Genomic DNA, 18592 nt, shown 5'->3' with positions numbered 1-18592 from the left:
CACTCCACCCCATGCAGTAGAAATGCACCAAAGGGTGTTTGCCACCTTGCACTGCTTACTACACTTTAAACGTATAGCATTAATCGTTTCATCCTATGTGTTAGGAATTCCTAACTCTAAAAGAAATACCAGAATGGTGTGGAGTGTGTGTAATGCACACGTAAGACTTTAAAGAATGTAATTTTATTTTACGGAAGTGTCATTTGAAATTTTTCATGGCAAAAGCTGGGAAGGAGAGAGATTTAATCTTGCAGAACGAAGTGCCAGTGTGAAATACACAGGCTCTCTGTGTCTAGCTAGAGAATATTCAATGCCTGCAGTAGACCCAGAATTTCAGTACTCTGGGTCATTCTACAGCAGCACTTACCCCATCCCTTACGTCACACTGAACTTACTATGCCAAGTTCAGTTTCTGAAGTCTTGCAGTGTTTAATATATGGCTCCACCACTGTCTCCCTCCTCCCTGCCAAACCAGCACTGTAGCACTGGGGCAAAGGTCCCGTCTGCAAAGAAAGTACTTGCTGTTTTATTTCAGGTGGTGTTTATTGACACAAGTACAAAACCAAAGTATTTTTCATGCTGGGTCTGTCAAAGCATGTTGATTTTGCCGTGTTAAGCCAACATACAGATTCTTACTCCTGCAGAATGCCATAGGAATCATCCTTCTTGCTGTGTATTGCCACTGCTGAGGGTAAAATACAAGAGCACATTCACTAACTGTAGAATTCGTACCCAACCGAAGAACTGTACCGTAAAATCTTAAATTTCCATGTTTCTTATGTTTCCAGCACTAATTTCAAGGAAAAACAGGGGAAGATAAACTCTGTAGCTAATGGTACTTTTATGTGTATAAAACTTTGTAAGTGTTAGATCTTAGCGGTAAGATCATTTTTTTAATTAATGTGATGTAGAACTAGTGCAACATTGAAAACTTGGAGAATATAAGTAAATAAATATATGTAAACAACTTGGATTATTTATTTCGATTTGTTTTCATTTTCACTTCTGAAAGCTGTTTTGGTTTCCCAAAAATCCTTGCCACAGTCATTCATGTTCACTCTTAGAAAGAATCGTTACAGGAGAACTAGGTTGAGCTTCCATCAAATTGTCTGCCCCCAGCTGCAGCTTCCCTTGGCTTTCATCACTGCATGCAGCATGACTTTTGTAGAAAAACAGAAAAAGGTCTCTAACATTATGATTTGTGGACTACAGAGTTCTTACATTAGTACAGTTTTCATTTTTCTATTCAAATATAAGAAAACAATAGTTGATATTTGTAATCATTACAGAATACAACAGCCTGAGTTCGGAGAAAGAATACTTCCAGAAAAGCCTGCTTCCAGAAATTGAGAATTGTGTGATAATCATTTGAACATCTCGGTGTAAATTGTGAACTACAGTGTGAAAATGGGCTGGAAGTGGTAGTTTGTGATCAGTTTTGGTGATTCTATATCTCATACTTTAATCAATATTAAAATCAGTCCATTATAAACACCAGAACAAGCTGGACCTGGCAGAATTGATGACTGAAAGAAGCTAAAAGGAGAAATGCAGGGAGCAACTTGGTTGTCTTAGCCTATAAGATGGGTAAAATTCTTTTTGTATTTCCCTCCCTCTGCTTTTGACCTTTCTAACAAGGCCATTTGCATAACAGATGCATTGTGAAGCGAGAGCCCTGAGCTTACGTCATTGAATGAAAGATGACCTGCTCCTCCAAGGTGACGTTAGTGTTGAAACAGGAGCAGGGGGCTCGAGCTGTGCCTTAGGAAGCATTATCAGAGCTAGAATTTGTGCAGAATGGGAGGGAAGGGTGTGGAGAAAGATTCTTCATGAGAAAGGAGCAGGAAGTCAGAGCTGAACGTCCTTCAGTCTGTGTCTGGACTTCACAACAGGCAGGTGTGTCACTTGTGTCTGTTCCCAGCCTCCACTCCAGATAAGTTCACTGACACCTTGAGGACTCACCTGGGTGGTGTCAAGTTCCTGTTGGAACAGAAACGTCAAACCCTCGGCAGACTGTGAGCCGAGGACTGTCGCCACCAGAAGCAAATATCTGTAGACGTCTGCATTTTGTGAATCAGCAATGAAGCAAGTGGAGAAGTTCATTTTTTTCTGCCACCTGTTGGTTGTCAGTATTCTATTTAAGACTACAGAAGCGTTTTCTGTGCGTGCTTCTCTAAGTTTATTCTATTTCGACACCACTAGCAACAAGTCTGTGTCCGAGCACTGCGTATGTGGACTGTACGGATTAAATTCGCCTCTACTTAGTGCTCAGGGGCTTGTGGGCATTCCTGTGTCTGATAATCTTGAAGCCTGTGATGCAAATACCCGCTTCACCGTCACAAAACCACCGTGGATAGCACTGATTGAGAGAGGCAATTGCAGTTTTGCTGAAAAAATTCAAGTGGCAACCAGGAGGGGTGCGGCAGCAGCTGTGATCTACAACAAGCTGGGCAAAGGCAACAGCACCGTCCTGATGTCGCATCCTGGTGAGTATCGCAGTGTGAAGCGCTGAAACATGGTTATTTCCCCAAAGTTTGGGCCAGGGCAGCACAGGCTATGAGGAACCATTTGTGTTTGGGGATGATTGTTGCTTTAATCAAGGAATTCAAAGAGGGAGGGAAAGTATTGTGTAATTTGAGTCTTAAATGCTTAGTAAGAAATACTCTGCTGATATGGTCAGAGTTTGGTACGGTGTAGCTGAACTGGTGAGTCTTGGAGTTAGTACCAGTTTTTACTTGTACACACAAATTGTTTTATACGGTGATGTAGAGAGACCCACAGTGTCGGTTTGAAGGCAGACAAGGTTAGAGGACACAAATGAAGCTACAAGTGTCTGCAGCATAGGTATATGCTTTGCAGGTTGAAAGCCAGATCTTGGGGGCTTTTTCTTCTTTGATTGACTGGAGGTTTTTCCGAAATTGTCCTAGTCCTGTCTGAATTGTGGCCGACCTCCACCTCTTACTGGGATCCCTAATTCCTTCAATAAAAGGTTATCCAAAATAATTGTAACTGGCTGTTTGGCCCTCACACCTGTGGATCCGTCATTAGAGAAGAACCGAGAAGTAAGCTGTGATACTATATTGCTTGGCTTTTATTTCTGTTTGTGTTCCTCTAGGTCAACCCATCTAATAAGCATTTTAGTACAAAGCATACATGTATGTACTATTTCCTTGAAATATACTTTGGTGGGGCTGCACTGGGAAACCTTTGGCTTAAACCTTTCTTGTCTGATTCTGTGAGCAAACTGAGCGATTCCTCGTGGTCATGAACCAGTGTTTTACTGGCCACAGCCCTGTGCTGGTTTGGGTTCTCCCTTCAGGGGCTTTGTGGCTGTGTACCCCACACTGGGGCAGTGGACAGGAGTTGCCTGACACAGGGGCAGCCAGGCTTAGGGTCTCTGTTACGCATCTGTAGGAGCATCACAGGTGCTTTACAGTGTGTAAGGCTCAGCTCAAAACAAAAAGGCATTCTAAACAAGGTAAAGATCCTAAACATACTAAAAACTGTACTGTACGGCACTGACAGTGCAGCAGCTTGTTGTGCTACACAGCCAGCTTTGACTCTCCTGATACCACAATAGTGGTAGTGTTTGCAAGGAGCTAGCGTTTGCAAATGGAGCTTACACACACTGAAAATGTGTGGCCAATAATCCAGAGCTTTTGTCCTGCCTCTTGAGTGGTGGTGGCCCCACCTGGCTCAGGGAAGCCTGTTCCTCCAGAGGGCCACGGAATGGGATGGAACCTTGTTCAGATATGCTGGATGACTGGAATGTCACTAATACAACAGCTGGACTAGGGTCCAGAAGTAAAGTGATAGTTCAGGATAAGCTCTGAAAGCAGATATTTTTCAGATATATTATTTTTCTAAAACTAATAATGTTTTTAAAATCTTGAAAGCAGCAGAGGCATCACCCAAGAGTCTATTTCATGAGACATGAAGCCCCATCTTTCTTAATTTAATCATTTAGTTTACTCAAAACAAGTGATTTTTATAGGACTGCTTCCTTTAATCATCCTATCGGACTAAAGTAGCTATGACAATCTGTTTAGTTGCGAAGAGAGTTTGTAAATCAGTGCGGTAGTCGTGTGTTAAACACAGTGAGGGCAAAATACTTCACTGAGAGGAGTTCTTCATCTAATCAGTGCAGGAAATGCATCTTCTCCTTTTGTTTGTTTCCCTCAGCGCAAAGTGTGGAGCTGTACATTCCTTAGGTACAACAGAAGCATCCCGGGAGAGGGGTGGTCACTGCAGCAGCACTCAGAGGAAGATGGTGCTTGGAGATGACCTATTTTTTTCCAGCAGAGTTGCTCACAGGGCTGGGGAAGGAAATCCAGTTGGAATCTGCCAACGGTGGCATCACCCAGAGAGGTCTGAGGAGACGTGGTGATGAATCCTCTCTGACGTTTGGGTACGGGACCTTTGGAGATGAGACGCCCTGTTGGCAGGGCAGTGAGAGAAATCTTCCCTGCTGCTGGCAGCAATCCGCCAGCTCCTGGTTCAACAAGGAGCAGCGGTCTCCAGGCCTATCACCTGGCTCCCGGCTGGGGCCAGCCCTGGCATCTTCAGCCATCCGTCTGTATGGCTCTACTGTACAAGGCTACAGGAATCCCATCACCTTGGTTATTTATTAGGCCTTGGGGCCTTGGCTGCAGTTTCTCACCACCCTCCTCACTTCCTGCCGACTTTAACACAAAATCGATAGAGCTTTCCAGCCAGCCTTATTTTCTGTTAGAACAGTACAATATTATGTATGTGTTTCACGTTGTAAAACGCCTGCTTAGTCTGCAATGGGCAAAGTCCAGGTGAGCAGGAAACACTGGTAATTTAAAGTTGCTGGGAAGGAACAAAGAGAAAATAGGCCCTTCTTGGCGACTCCTTCCTCATCCTCTGCCACAGTTCCTTTTACCTATCACCTGTTTTATCTGTCACAGGGAATTAGTTTGTTGTTTCATACACAGACGTAAGATAAAGCTGATACATTGAAAGCTTTTATTATGGAAAATTCTAGAGGCCAAGTTATCAGTGACAACTTTCCCATTCCTTTCCAATTACACAAATCACTGGTGGGAAAATGCTTTACTATAATCTGAAAGATTTTCTGTAGGTGTTTGTGGCTTATTTGCATGAAGTAAGATTGAGCGAGTGGTTCAGGGACTAAGCTTTTACTAAGAGAAAAGATGCCTCTTAGTAGTTCAGCACACACTTGATCTTCTTTGGAAATGGCATCTGCTTCTGTAACAACAGATTACCAGCAGCACTCCTTGAAACTTTAATGGAAATTCTAGGAATCATAGAGGTTTTGAAAACCAGATGAATTTCAACAAGGTATTTTGTTTAGTAACAAACACCTGACCACCGATGGTAGCAGAACAGTGGTGCTTGGTTTGGGCCCGTGCTTTGTAGATGGTTCTGGCGCAGGCTGGTAGAAGGCTGTATCCCCCTGTCACTGTGATTTTTTTCCCCTTATTTCCTGTTTGTTTACAAGAGAAAATAGGAGAGTGGGGATGGTGTATTAAAATAAACATTGACACACCATTATTGCTGCCATTTGGATACTGGCCCCATAGAATAGCTAAGCTAAAATATCAATATGTAAAATGTCTCCAAGGGATTTACTAAGACCCAGTGAAAGGGAACTAACTCTCGTACTGGTTAAAGCCTCCAAGAACATCTTCTGGCAGCAAGCAGGTATCTCCGTTTGTCTGTACAATAGAAATAATTGGCAATCCTGACAACAGTTGAAAATGTTGTGGATTTGCATTTCCTTCCAGCTTGCTTCCAGGCTATTCTGTAGTCTCAAAGTCTAACTTTTGTTATCTCAGAAGTATTTTGAGACAGGATCTTCTTAGCTGTTGGTGCAATACCTGTTATAAACTAGTGAGCTAAATGCCTGACAGTGGAGTTTGGTTTTATCTTTTGATATGAAAGCTGGTATAAAATCGTGCTTGGGTTCACCATCTTAACTCTCTACAATATCATTGCTTATTTGATCTTCAGAGTCATTTCTGTTTTACAGCACATTTTGCATCATCACCTTTGCTTACTATAGAAAAAGGTAGGCTCTCTGTCTTAGCTTTGAAGAGCCTGTAGGACCCGGACATAAAACCAAATGAACTTCCAAGAACATCCATGCAAAGCCCATGCCATGAACTTTCCTCTTCCTTTATTCCTTGTGAAGTCAGTGGCTCTGCTAACAGGAGTCCTGGTGCCTCCATGAAGTCCGTGGTCTCACAGCATAGACTAAATTGCTCCATTTATTGACTGAGAAGATTGTTTGAGTGGTTCCATGTCTTTGATGCAGTGAGAGCGGCAGGTGCAGGGAGGGCAGCAGCAGGAAGGAAGCACACAGCCCTTCACCAGTGGGAGCCATCACTGCAAGGAGAGGCTGGGAAAGCTGGGGCGGGTCCATCTGGAGAAGGCTTGAGGGGTCCTCATCCCTGTGTACAAATTCCTGGTGGGGCCAGGGATGTTAAACATGAAGGAGCCAGACTGCTCTCAGTGGTGCCAGTGAAAGAAACAGGGGCAATGGGCACAAACAAGAAATTACATGAGAAAAACTTCTGTGAGGGTGGCCCTCTGGAGCTTGGGCAATCCTGTTAACCCCATCAGCTGCTGCTGGGTCCAAGCACCAAACCCCTAAATCTCACACACCTTCCCAGAGAGGATTTTTTCCTTCCTGTTTTTAGCATTTCAATGCTTTGCTCTAATGCTTGTTTCCCCCTTTCTGGGGCTGTCTCTACTGGGGTGGCAGGTGCCTCTTGCAGCTTGTCAACAGTTCTTGAGGCTGGAAGGAAGGAAGGAGCGAGCCTGGCAAGTCTTTGGCCTCTTGAGGCCGTTGCAAAGCTCCCACTGACATTACGGGGGTCACTGAAGTTTGTCACAACTTACATCCTAATTAAGCTGTAAAAGCTGAGCTTTTACATTTGTGTGATCTTAAAGGCCCCTATTTGGTGTGTTTCTGCCTTTGGCTCTTGGTCCCATAAACAAGGTTTTCAGGACAAGCTGGAGGCACCGCAAAGCTTTCCCTCTTGGATGTAGTGAGTTTTTCACAAAGGCCTGTGCAGATTTGATGGAGATGAAGTCAGAACTGAAACTAGGTACACTCGCACCTTGGATGACAAAGCTCCTGATGACAATGCTACTGATTTCTGTGAGTGGCTGCAATGTGTGGTCCTTTAGTTTGTGCATATGCCCAAACAAAGCCAGAAAGTGCAAGCATTTTGACTTGGACTCATTTCTTCCTCAAAGGGCTAAGTGTCAGTTCTGTTCTTGAGGATGTGTTCAGACTTCCAGCCACCTGATGCTCCTCAGTTGGTCAACTGCATTACGTGCATTATATGGAAAATCTTGGTTCCAAGTCTGGATGGAGATTGCCCAACACTCTGCAGGGGAAGGAAACCACTGATTCAGTCCCCTGCTTGGAAACTCCACTGTCACTGAATAAAGACCACCACTGAATCAACGTGTCTGAGTAGCATCACGCTTCAGCTCCATGTGAAACCAAAGCAGACCAAAAGTACGTGTTGTCTGGCAAGTTCTGGCATTTTCTTGTACATTTTTTTGTAGTTTCAATTTTTCAGAGGAATTGTAGGTGCTTTTTTTTTGTTTGTTTGTTTTTGCTCCAGGCTCCTTGAATCACCTGTGGAGAACGCTTTTATCTTCACTTTCATTTGCTTGCACCTCCTAGATATGGCTTATTTCTATTTATCAACCAGCTTCCTTTGAAATGAGAGCTGGAAAACATGATTTCATGAAATTGCAAGTCTCTTTGATGAAAGGAGGAGTGCACGCAAACCAGTGTATGAGCATCCATTCCTTTTATATCTTCTGCCTTTGTTGACAGTTTCACCCATATTCTCTGGGCACAGAGGTCACAGGTACTGCTGTCACACCAATTGGTCCCACTGTGCCAGGAACAGGAGGAACAGTGTTTGCTTCCCTGGCACTGGGGACTCTTGCACACATCTGGCTACCTGAAGGAAAGCGTTCGGTGCCAGCACGCAGGGCAATCTGATGCACTGGGGTTTTTCCATGTTCAGCGAACACAGTCATAGGCTGGAGTTTCCTCGTTGTGTTACAGACAAACAAGCTCCCAGATTCATCGTGAAGCTTAGCTGGAACTGGCAACTTCCATGTGTCTTCTGCACCAAGCCACAGGGATCACCTCAGCTTCTCCTGGAAGCTCCTAAGCCCACGGGCAGGAGGTGGGCAGGTTTCCAGTCTCAACACCTCCTCCAGCGTGAGCCTGTCCTCTTCGTAAAGCAGCAAAGGACCACAAGCTCCATTCTCACACCTTAATTCTTTTCTCAGCTAGCTTAAAAGCTTGGGACACTTTAACCCACACTGTTACCTACTCTAGAGCACCAAGAGGTCTGCCCAAGCCCCTTCTGTTGTTGGTCATGGACATGAGCTGGTTTGGGATAAGGAAATGCAACATCTGTTGTCTTTAACTTATGATTCAGGGTAACGTTTGCTCATGGATTTTTGTGTCCCATGACATTCAGTGCTGGGTTCCATTTTAGGGTGCTGCTTTTGATTGTTTTTTCCATTTTTATAAGTGCTTCTCCTTTCCACTTCAGTGTTCAGTAGAGAAGGTCCAGAGACATGGTTCAGATCCATGTGCAGCACTTGGAGCGTTCAGTGCTGGATCCTGTCATGCTTTGCCCCAACAGATTTCTTGTGTCCTTGAAAGCTTTCCTCCAAAGAGAGAGATCCTGAGCTGGGTACTTGAATAAGAAACAAATGCAGTTTTGAAGGACATGAACATACAGGTGTCTCATCAGCAAGATACCGAGTGACTTGGCTTGACATCAAAAAGCAATATTTAGCATACACATTTTTTTTATCTTGAAAAACATAGATGTTTAAATATTTACTCAAGTAAGATAAAGCTCCAGATAATGATAGGGTCCATCCCTGCAGAAGGCAGTGACAGCATTCCCAAGATTTCACTTGATTTATCTGAAAGGCATGCCCTACTTTCTGAACTTCTCTGAGTCTCCACCAGTAGCCATGGGGAAAAAATGGAAGCCAGAATTATACAGCATAAATTTTTGAACAATAAAAATCTTTAAAGGTTAAAAAAAAATCATCATCAGATCTGTGCCAGAAATGCCTTCATGCTCCACCTATTTCAGATGCAATTCCGCTTCTGATTTTGTGGGTGCCCATTAAAGCTACTTACCCTGTCATTCTCGCATCTGACATGATAGTCATCATGGGCCACAGTGCTTTCAATTTCAGGAACTATTAGAAAGCTCTCATAAACAAATTAGCAGAAGTTGCACTACTGCTTAATAATACGTTGTGCTATGTGCCACAGCCCTGCAGTGCCTGGCTTCTTTCTCCAAACCGAATGTGCTTTCTCCAAACTATAAAATCTCAACTTTTTATGTAAAGGAAGGAAAAGAAACCCAAAACAAAACAGTGAAAAATCCCCTATCAGCGCTGCTCTTCCCTGACCCCCCCAACCTTCCTGGCAGCAATGACTATTTTTAATTGCTGCTCAACATGTTTCTGCTGGGAGCTGCTTCTGCAGTCACAGGTAACTGGGCTGGAAACCATCAGACAAACCACATTTGCAAACACAAGTGAAGGATATGCTTCAGTAAGGCTGCAGGTCTGTTTATTAATTATCACTATGGAAGAAGATTTAATGAATGAGAGCCCAGAAAGCTCTCAGTGTCGGATATGCAGTGCAAAATAGGTACAATGGGAATGCTGGTTTTAAAACATACCGGTTTAACTCTGCTGGTGTCCCTGTGTGCTCTGACACTGTCCTGGCCACCTCACCTGGCTCCCTTGGCTGGGCTGACCACCACCAGCACACGCATCCGCTTTTTCCCCCAGTACAAACGCTTGACTTCCTTTGCTTTGCTATACCTGAGCAATGCCTCAGCCAGGGTGAGCAAGCTGTTTGTGCCTGCTGTTTGCTCGCTCCGTTACTTGCAAATGAGTGGAAACATTGCCCGAGCAGGGAGTCAGAAACCTGTTACCAGAATAATGCCAGGGCAGCAAAACGTCCACAGTCACATTTAGAGCAATTTTATTTCTTGTTAACTGCGCTCTGTGCTGTGAAGTGAGAAGTTCAGGTTCAGGCTCTGTGTTTGCTTTGGTCAGATTGCTGTGGACATTCTGGCACCAGGCAGGAGTCGCCTGGGCAGCCTGCACATTCCCCGGCGGTGGCTGAGGAGAGGTGTAGTTACTACGCCCAGAGCTGATGAGTAGCCGTGCTCATCACTACATACTACACCCAGCACTGAGCCGCTGCTGTGCCTTGTCAGTCCATACCCTGCAGCTGCACCAGCAGCATATGGAAGTGTGAGAGACCATGGCTAAGCCTCATACCCAAAACCCCCAGGACTACAGGAAGTTCTGTATCCCTAGGGGGTTCCAATCTTTGTCTTCAGTCCAATTTTATCTTGGTGAAAACGACAGAGCTAAACACCCCTAAGACTCTGGAGTCATTTGAAGCACTTTGGCTGCTGTCAATTGCATAAAGCTTGGATATATTCTCAGAGCGTTGTTAAGTCATTCCCTGCACCCATGTGGAACAGGTTTCAAAACAAAACCACGTCTCTCTGATGGCTTACAGATAGACTTCTTATTATAGCTAGAGCTCTTACTGTTGAAATAAGTTCTCTACTTAGATGTGGAATGAGAAAATGAGAGGTTTGTTTAGGTTAGGACAAAAGGGTTTGCTCAGTAAGCTGTGTGTGTTTAGCAATATTGATCTTTAGTAAATTGCTTCATCTGCTCTTCATTACCTGTTCCACACGCTGCAAGAATGGACACTGATCTCCCTGTGCTACTGAGCCACAAAAACCTGTGGATGCTCTGCTAGCAGGGGTAGACACTAGTGGAGTGGGTTGGTTTTGGAGCCCCTGCTCCAGGCAGTCATTCAAACCTGAGCTCGATTTGATTTGTGCTTAGTACAAGCACAAGCAAAGGAAAATGTGTGCCACAGATCAGCACTGAATTCCTGATTATCAGCCCCATGGATTCAGAATCAGCCCAAAGCTTTCATTAAAAACTAAGCAGTGTTGACTCTTATCAGGGTTTAACTCTGTGTTTACACTAATTTTGTTGATGATTGCACAGGCAGATCCTATGCCATGTAATCGCTGCACAGGAATAATCCTTTCTAAATGATGGGCTCCCATCCAGAAACCCAGCCTGTGCGTAGTGACACGTGGCCTTTTGGGGATGTGTTTGAGCAGCTCCTGGTGTGGGGGCAATTCCTGCAGAGCGGCAGGTAGGAGCAGAGCCTTTCAGAGGAGCAGCCCTGCAGAGAAGAGGAGCTCAAAGTGTTCTTGTTTCTCCTGTTGTCCTTTCTTCCCGCATATTCTCTGGCAGGGCTCTACACCATGTCATGCTCATGTCTGCAGCCATTCTGTTAACACAGCTAACCTAGTATTCTGTAAACCAATTTTAGGCAGGACTGATACCGCGCGTTGCTGAGCGTTCAGCAAATATTAACTCAGCGGTGTGGAGCAGGCTGGGTCATGCCTGGGCACCACCTGCTGGTGCTGCTGTGCTTGGGGGCTGCTGAGAGGGGTCAGCCCCTTGAGCACGTCCCCACAGGCCCACTGCTTCCCCACTGGTGCTCTCTCTGCTGGGTACGAGGCAGGAAGCCTGGAGGGGCGTCACCCACCGTGCCGGGAGGTGATGGAGGGGAGTGATCGCATCGCCCCTGACAGATGATGTCAAGGAGAACCATCACTTCCGAGACGTGACCTGTGTGGGGGACTCACCGCGCCCCCCCGGGAGGCGATCCGGAGGGGGGACCCCGGTGCTCCGCATCCCCCGCCGTGGCTCACCCACGGCCGCAGCGCCCGGCACTGGCCACGGGGGTGCGGCGGGACCGGGAACTCCCGGTGGGGTTCCCGCAGCGGGCGGGAGGTGGGGGGGGGGGGCGTGCCGCGGGGGGGCGGCCCCGCTCCTCCCCCGTGAGCGGCCGCGGCGATTTTAGGAGGAGGCGGCGGCGGCGGCGCGGCCGGGCCGAGCTCAGCTGAGCCGCGCTGGGATGTGTCCGCGGGCCGCGCTGCTGGCGCTGGCCGCGCTGCTCGGCGCAGCCCCGCCGCCCGGTCCCCGCGGGGCAGCGGCGGTGGCGGCTTGGACCGCCTGGCTGAACGTGTCGTGGGAGGACGGCGCTGACCGCAACCGGAGCGGCTGGGAGGCGAGCGAGAGCGGCCTGTACGGGCAGGACTCGCCGCTGCAGGCGGCCGCGGGGCTGCTGGTGCTGCCCGACGGCCGCGACTCCTTCAACGCCTGCAGCGCCCGCACCAACTTCAGCAGCGCTCCCCCGCCCGGCGGCAGCGGCTCCCCCCAGGGCTGGCTCGCCCTTATCCAGCGCGGCGGCGGCTGCTCCTTCGCCGACAAGATCCGTCTGGCCGCGGATCGCGGAGCCGCCGCCGCCGTCATCTACAACTACCGCGGCACCGGCAACGAGGTGCTGCCCATGTCCCACCACGGTGAGCCGCCGGGCCGGGGAGGAGGGGGACCGGGCTGGGGAAGAGTGAGGGGCCCTGCGCTGGGAGCTGCCGCTTCCCTCTCCTCCGCGGGGTGCGAGGACACGTCTTGGTTTCGCCCCCAGCTGGCTCAGCCCTCTCTAAACGTGCCCAGCTGGGATGCTCGGTAGGAGCCTGGAATTTCCTCCTGGCGCTCCCGCACAAGGAGTTTCTGCCTGGACTGGTCGGTGCCGTGCACGGAGCTGCTGTTGTTGAATTTGCTCTGATTAATGAGTAACTATCAGAATAGTGGAGGCTGCTATTGTGGGCCGAGGGCGAGCAGAGCTCTCTGGCCCGGGTGGGCTGGGCGCTGGCTGCAGGTGTGCCGGGTGAAGGTGGGACTCGCCTCTCCGCCTTGTTTGGGTTTCGAGTCCGGACAAGGAGCTGCTCGGAGCCAACGGATGCTGAGTTTTGTAAAGCGTGTTGTAGCTTAAGCCCAAGCGGCAACTAAGTACCACGGAGCTGTTTGGTCACCCACTCTACAGCGCAGAACTGGGAAGGAGAACCGGAAAAATGTAAGAAACAGCGGGTTGAGATAAGAACAGTTTAATAATTGAAATAAATGTGTAATATTATAACACTAAAAATAGGAAACAGAGAGAGGAAGGACTAAAGCCAAAGCACAGCACTGTACCAGCTAGTAGAAGGAAAATTAACTCTATGCCAGCCTAAACCAGGACACCTGTAAAGTCTATGGAGTAGATTTGGGCCCTGAAATAGGCTGGGTTTCCACACCCAAATGCTGTTTACTTCCATGTCCTGCACACTAACCAGCTCAGAAACAGGCAGAGTATGAGACTCCTTCATAGGCAACTTTTCATCAGCAAGTGGCTAACACCCTTTAAAGCTTGTTTCTGTTTTACAGTGGCTGATGACAGCCTCTCTTCTCTTGCTATGGAAAGCCTCCTACTTGCCAGCAGTGGGTTTTTGTGGTGGTATTCTATGTTCTGAACTGCCCATTTTTCTTATGAAGAATGAGATTTGTATTTCCTAAGAAGGAGCCCTGGGCTGAAAGCTGTGCAAGTACGCTCTGGGAGTAGCCCAGAGCAGGGGCCCTGCAGGCACAGGTGAGCTGTCTGTGGTGTGGCTCTGACCAGCCCCTAGCTCTGGCATTGATGCACACACACCTCACGGATGTGTTGGTATTCTGCTTTGAGAAGCCATGTTGTCTGGGGAGAAACCCAACAGTGAAAATGAATAGTGAGTCTTAAAGCTTTGACTGGTTTGGAAAATAATTGCATCCTTGCAGCACCCTTCTTAGAAGAGAATTTCTGTCTGTTAGTGGTGGACGTGTTTTGGTAAGACAAGGAAACAGTAGCTGCCTCTGGAAGTTAGTTGTGTGCCATTTTAATGAGCCACATGACTGTCTGTATTCTGGTTTAAGAATTCAAAACATACAATCTGGATGGGGTCTGCCCATTCTGAGAAAGAGCTTTCTTGTGTAATCAAATTGTCTGCTGACAAATGCTATCAAGATCTGGCTGTTGCTGGGTCAGTTGCTCCTGTAGAACCGACAGCAGCATCCCTGCCCCGAGTACTGTTCACAGTGCTCCTGCCTAATCCTGCAGCTCCTTTGGCACTGCTGACCTCGGGAGGTCACTGCTGAACCTTGAGGGGAAGGTATATGTGCTCCTGCCCCCTCCTCCATCCTGGCTGCTGGAGATCTACAGCGTCGTAATCTTAATGCTAGGAGCCACCTCCTGAAATGAGCCATCTGCTCTCTGCAGGGTCTGCTCTCTCCTTTCCTACGCTGTCTTAAGCTTTCTGCTGAGGGATTTATGTCAGAGTGGCTCTGACATAATCAGCTGTCCTGATTATCCTCTGTGCTGGGTTATGGGCTTGAGGGCATGTTGAAACATCCCAGCAGAACCGTAGACAAATAGCACAGGGATTTCTGGGAGAAGACAGCTTCTGTCAAACTGCTTATTTCATATGCATGACTGTGTCCTAGCGCAATTACTGAGCTAAGCTTGTTGCTGCTGTTGCTTTTAGTCCCTCATTTTCTCTCTTTTTCCACCTTCTGTTGTCTTCCTCTCTGGACTTGACTTTTCCTATTGTCATGGTTGCCTGCAAGTCCCTATTTTCACCTCTTCCATGTGCTCTCTGGGCTCTGGTGGCACACTGTGCTTGGGCCACCATTGCCCTGTGCTGCTGCTGGGAGCCACTGTTCTCCAGTCAAATGTGAGAAACGTTTCAGGCTTTCAGCGCAGCATGGCAAAGAGGAAGCAAGCTACAAGCAATCAGCCTCATTCACCCTGCTAAGTCAGGATGTTCCTTCTACAAAGCTGATGCAGTGCAGTGCTGCAGGCTGAGCTCAAACTTAAGAGGTAAGAGCTGGTCATGTGGTCTTTGCTGAATTGCATTTTGGCTTGGGTTTTCCTGTTCTGGCCTCCAAAGGTGGCACTGGATGCTCCAGCTCTTCTGGAGGCAGTGGTGTAGGTAACCCTGCTCGTTGGAGAATGTGTTTTGTGCAACTCCTGCCATTGCTGTAACAGCTGTGGCTGAGGGTGACTTCACAGTCTGGGTTTCCTAACTGGCTTTGTTTCTGCTTTAACTGGGCCATCATTTGCCATCAAGTGAAACCAAGCAAGGCCGAGCACTTCCTCCAGGCTGAGGCAGTGGGAAGCACCAGGAGGTGGCTTTGCTGGGCTGAAGGGGTGCTGAGCCTCAGGGCTTTACCATCTCCTGAGGTGTCCTGGTGGCATCTTCTCCTGTTTGCTCTGCAGTGGCACCCAGGGCTCCCCTCCATGCCAGGCATGGAAGCTGTCATCTGCCTGGCAGAGAAGCAAGATCCCCCTGGGTGGGCTTTGACAAAGCATATGGTACAACATGCGTTTTGCAGAACTTCGGTAGCAGCAGAACACGAAGTTATTAACAGAAACTTATGTAAAAGTACAGTGTGCCTTTTTCTGGGGCTGTCAAGCTAGGCTTTTGAAGCAGCTTTCTGATTTAGGGACTTAAATGTGCCTGTACTTGACAGCAGTGTTTTTCTGGTCATCCTCCTTCCAGAGACAACTTGTCTTACAATCATCATGTTTAGTCTGAATCCTTTACTGCTTGTATCAGTCCTCTGTATGGAGACAGTTTGGTGTGCCAACTTTTAAAAAAGTTAAAAAAAAACCCCACCAAACAAACCACTCAGGCAATAGAAACAACCAAATGCAATAAATAGCCAGATCAGATATGATAAAATCCTATCTAATCTTCTCTAACACATAGAATGTCAAGGATTTAATGGAGTCCAAAGTAATATTTACTTTGTACTTTTATAAGCACAAAGCGTATCAACTGGCAAACTTCAGTTTGAATTGTGCTCTTTTTAAGAAGATGGTACCGCTCTGTGGCAGGTTGAGCAGGGTTTCAAAGTACAGTTTTGTGTGCTTATAACCGCACCTTTCTGTAATCTATATTGACCTGCTGAAAAAAGACATTTGATTCAAGGGAAAACGGTAGCATGTGGGGAAAAAGTGCACAAGAGGTGGTTTGTTTTAAAGGTGGACCTTGCTTTAAGGTAGAGCCAGGCTCTTAGATGGTGTCAGGGCATGGTGGTAACCATGGGAAGTGTTCTTTGGTGTCAGGTATTTTTCTAGTAAAGAAGGATTCTTTGCATGTCAGAAAGCAATTGTGATGATTCTCTTTGGTTCCTCTCTTCTCGTGTAACTCTACCCTTGAGAAGCACATCACCTGATCTGCAGAGGGCTTATGCTGGGGGAGCAAGCTAAATAATTCTGGCTAAAGCAGTAACAACGTGTCTTGGGCTAACAAGATCTGGTTCAAGTATAAACTTGCATCAATAGGTGAAAGGAGAAGGAAAGGTTAAATATGTAGCACTGCTGCTTAACTTGTTCTGCAGGAATTTCACCGAGATGAAGGCTGATCTCTGTATGCTTAGAGGAAATAGCGTGTGGCAAAAGTGTATCACTGTGATTCTGCTCCAACTCCGTGTGAGGCATGATCTTCACAAACAAGCTAGAGCTTTGCCATGGTATCAAAAAGCTGCTGTGCTCTGTGAAACTGTTCCTGTTAGCCTGAGGCAGACTGTCCCAAGGCAGGCTGTGCTGAGGCCTCATAAATGTTGGGTAAACAAATAGCGCACCTCTGCAGGGAGTGCAGACTTGGGCTGAGCATGTCCAGGTGAGGAATGAGGATGCAAGGTCTAATTAATGACACTTGCTCTCCCATGTGCTCTGGCCACTGCCTGCAGATTATCTTGCCCTTCCTATCACCAGCTCCTTACCGAGGAGAAACTTGATGGATCCACCATGCCTAGATCATATCTGCAGTCTGTAGTTCCTGAAGTTTGTAGCTCTTTGAGTCCAAGAACAGCCATTTGATGCGCATACGCTGCAACTTTGTCTTTATGTGCTCAATTCAGCTCTCCTGGCTGCCTGGTGTGGAATAAACTCATTTCACAGCTATAGTAGCATTCAGATAACTGATCATGGTACACAGTGTCTGACCCTGGTATCCCACCTGCAGGGGTGGTGAAGGTGCAACAGTGAGCACAGAGGTCTGTGAGCAAGCACGACAGGCACTGAGAAGCAGGGTAGACTAACTGGTGCTACTAACAGCTTATGATCCCTACCCTTGCTCTTCTTGCTGTAATTTAGGTACCTCTGTGCCACAGAAAACTGTAGGGTAGGCACCAACCCTGAGATAGGCTGGAACTGGTCTGTGAAGTGACCTTGCTCTTTGGTTGTACTGGGCTGCTGAAATGTGAAAGGATGAATTAAAATACTGAGTGACAGCTGTGGTAGGAGAGGCTTCATTGTGTGGGACATATGGCCCTAAAACAATGATGGTGCTTGTTTGCCTCCAGTCTTGAATGTGCCAGTGAGCAGACAGCGGTCAGACTAAGCACTGCTCCCTGCTGCATCAAATGTGACCTGGCATCTTTCTGCAGACAAATGTCTTCTGGCTTATACTATGTTGATTTACATTATTTTGTCATTAGTTTTCTCAAACTTACTTGTTTCCAGTGAGCACTTAGCTGCTACCAGTATGTTGGTGCCAGGTAATGTTTGGGGTGGAGAGCATGAAGAGCAGGAGAAGGGGGAGGGACAAACCTACCTACAGCTTATCCAGGTTTAAATTGCTGCTGGTACTATGAGTTCAGTCACCCTCCCTTCTTCAAAGGGGGGAGCTTATTGAAGGGCAATGAAGGTTTGAGGGTGACTTCCTCTGACAATGTCTATCATGGAGGATGAGTGCTGGGTTTGGCGCTGCTCAGTCAGTTCTACATTCCTGATAAAAGCTGGCCTTGTGCATGTGAATGAGAGCAATCTTTACTTTCTGTTAACATCGTACCCTTGATGAATGCAGAGCTAGTTGTCCTGGTTTCACAGTACTTCTATGAGGTTAGTTATTTCCTTTGCATTCGTGGTGCGGTATGATGCTGAGATGCAATGGCTTTGTGTGCAGCACTGGCCTTTCATCCAAGGTGAATGACATCATGTCTGCAATATCAGTTCAGTTTCTGTATGCTGTTAGCATATTTTCATAGAATCACAGCATGGTTTGGGTTGGAAGGGGCCTTAAAGCTCATCCAGTTCCAGTCCCCTGCCATGGGCAAGGACACCTTCCGCTAGACCACGTTGCTCCAAGCCCTGTCCAACCTGACCTTGAACACTGCCAGGGATGGGGCAGCCACAGCTTCTCTGGCCACCCTGTGCCAGCGCCTCAGCGTTCTCACAGGGAAGAACTTTTTCCTAATATCTAAATCAACCCTCTTTTAGTTTAAAGTCATTCTCCCTTGTTCTGCCACTACAGGCTCTTGTAAAAAGTCCCCCTCCAGATCTCTTGTTGGCCCCTTTAGGCACTGGAAGCTGCTTCTAAAGTCTCCCTGGATCCTTCTCTTACTGTAACAGATAACAGAAAACTTGTACCAGTCTGTTTGGTAACCACTAGAAATTCCCTGTTTCTTACTATTTTGATATGGTGAGATAAGCAGTATTCAAGATGTTATGTCTTACATATTTTTAAACTTGAAAGACAGTATATCAAATATTCTTCTTACATGTCTGAAGAGCCAGATGTGCTAATCTGGCAGGAAATTGTTGGAGAGTCAGCTGTGTCTTTCATGT

The 18592-nt window shown here is 47.0% G+C and overlaps 1 protein-coding gene across 2 annotated transcripts in view; it reads left to right on the top strand.

The window, feature by feature from the left end:
- Window positions 1-1722: 1722 nt before the first annotated feature.
- The window catches only part of RNF128 (ring finger protein 128), a 39588-nt gene continuing 22718 nt past the window's right edge, over window positions 1723-18592 (top strand). The window contains exon 1 of one of the 2 annotated variants that reach the window (XM_057425239.1): window positions 1723-2486. In XM_057425239.1, the coding sequence (XP_057281222.1) occupies window positions 2081-2486 (406 nt within the window). In that variant the 5' untranslated portion in view covers window positions 1723-2080. Of the gene's footprint in view, window positions 2487-12014; window positions 12474-18592 lie in introns of those variants that run through there. The other variant, XM_057425238.1, reaches the window with a different exon arrangement.

The sequence above is a fragment of the Pezoporus wallicus genome, unplaced genomic scaffold (assembly GCF_028554395.1).
Source record: "Pezoporus wallicus isolate ANWC-B61680 ecotype Strahan unplaced genomic scaffold, APGP_CSIRO_Pwel_v1 scaffold_6445, whole genome shotgun sequence".
In the NCBI taxonomy this organism is placed as follows: Eukaryota; Metazoa; Chordata; class Aves; order Psittaciformes; family Psittacidae; genus Pezoporus; species Pezoporus wallicus.
This window is presented reverse-complemented; position numbering and strand designations above follow the sequence as displayed.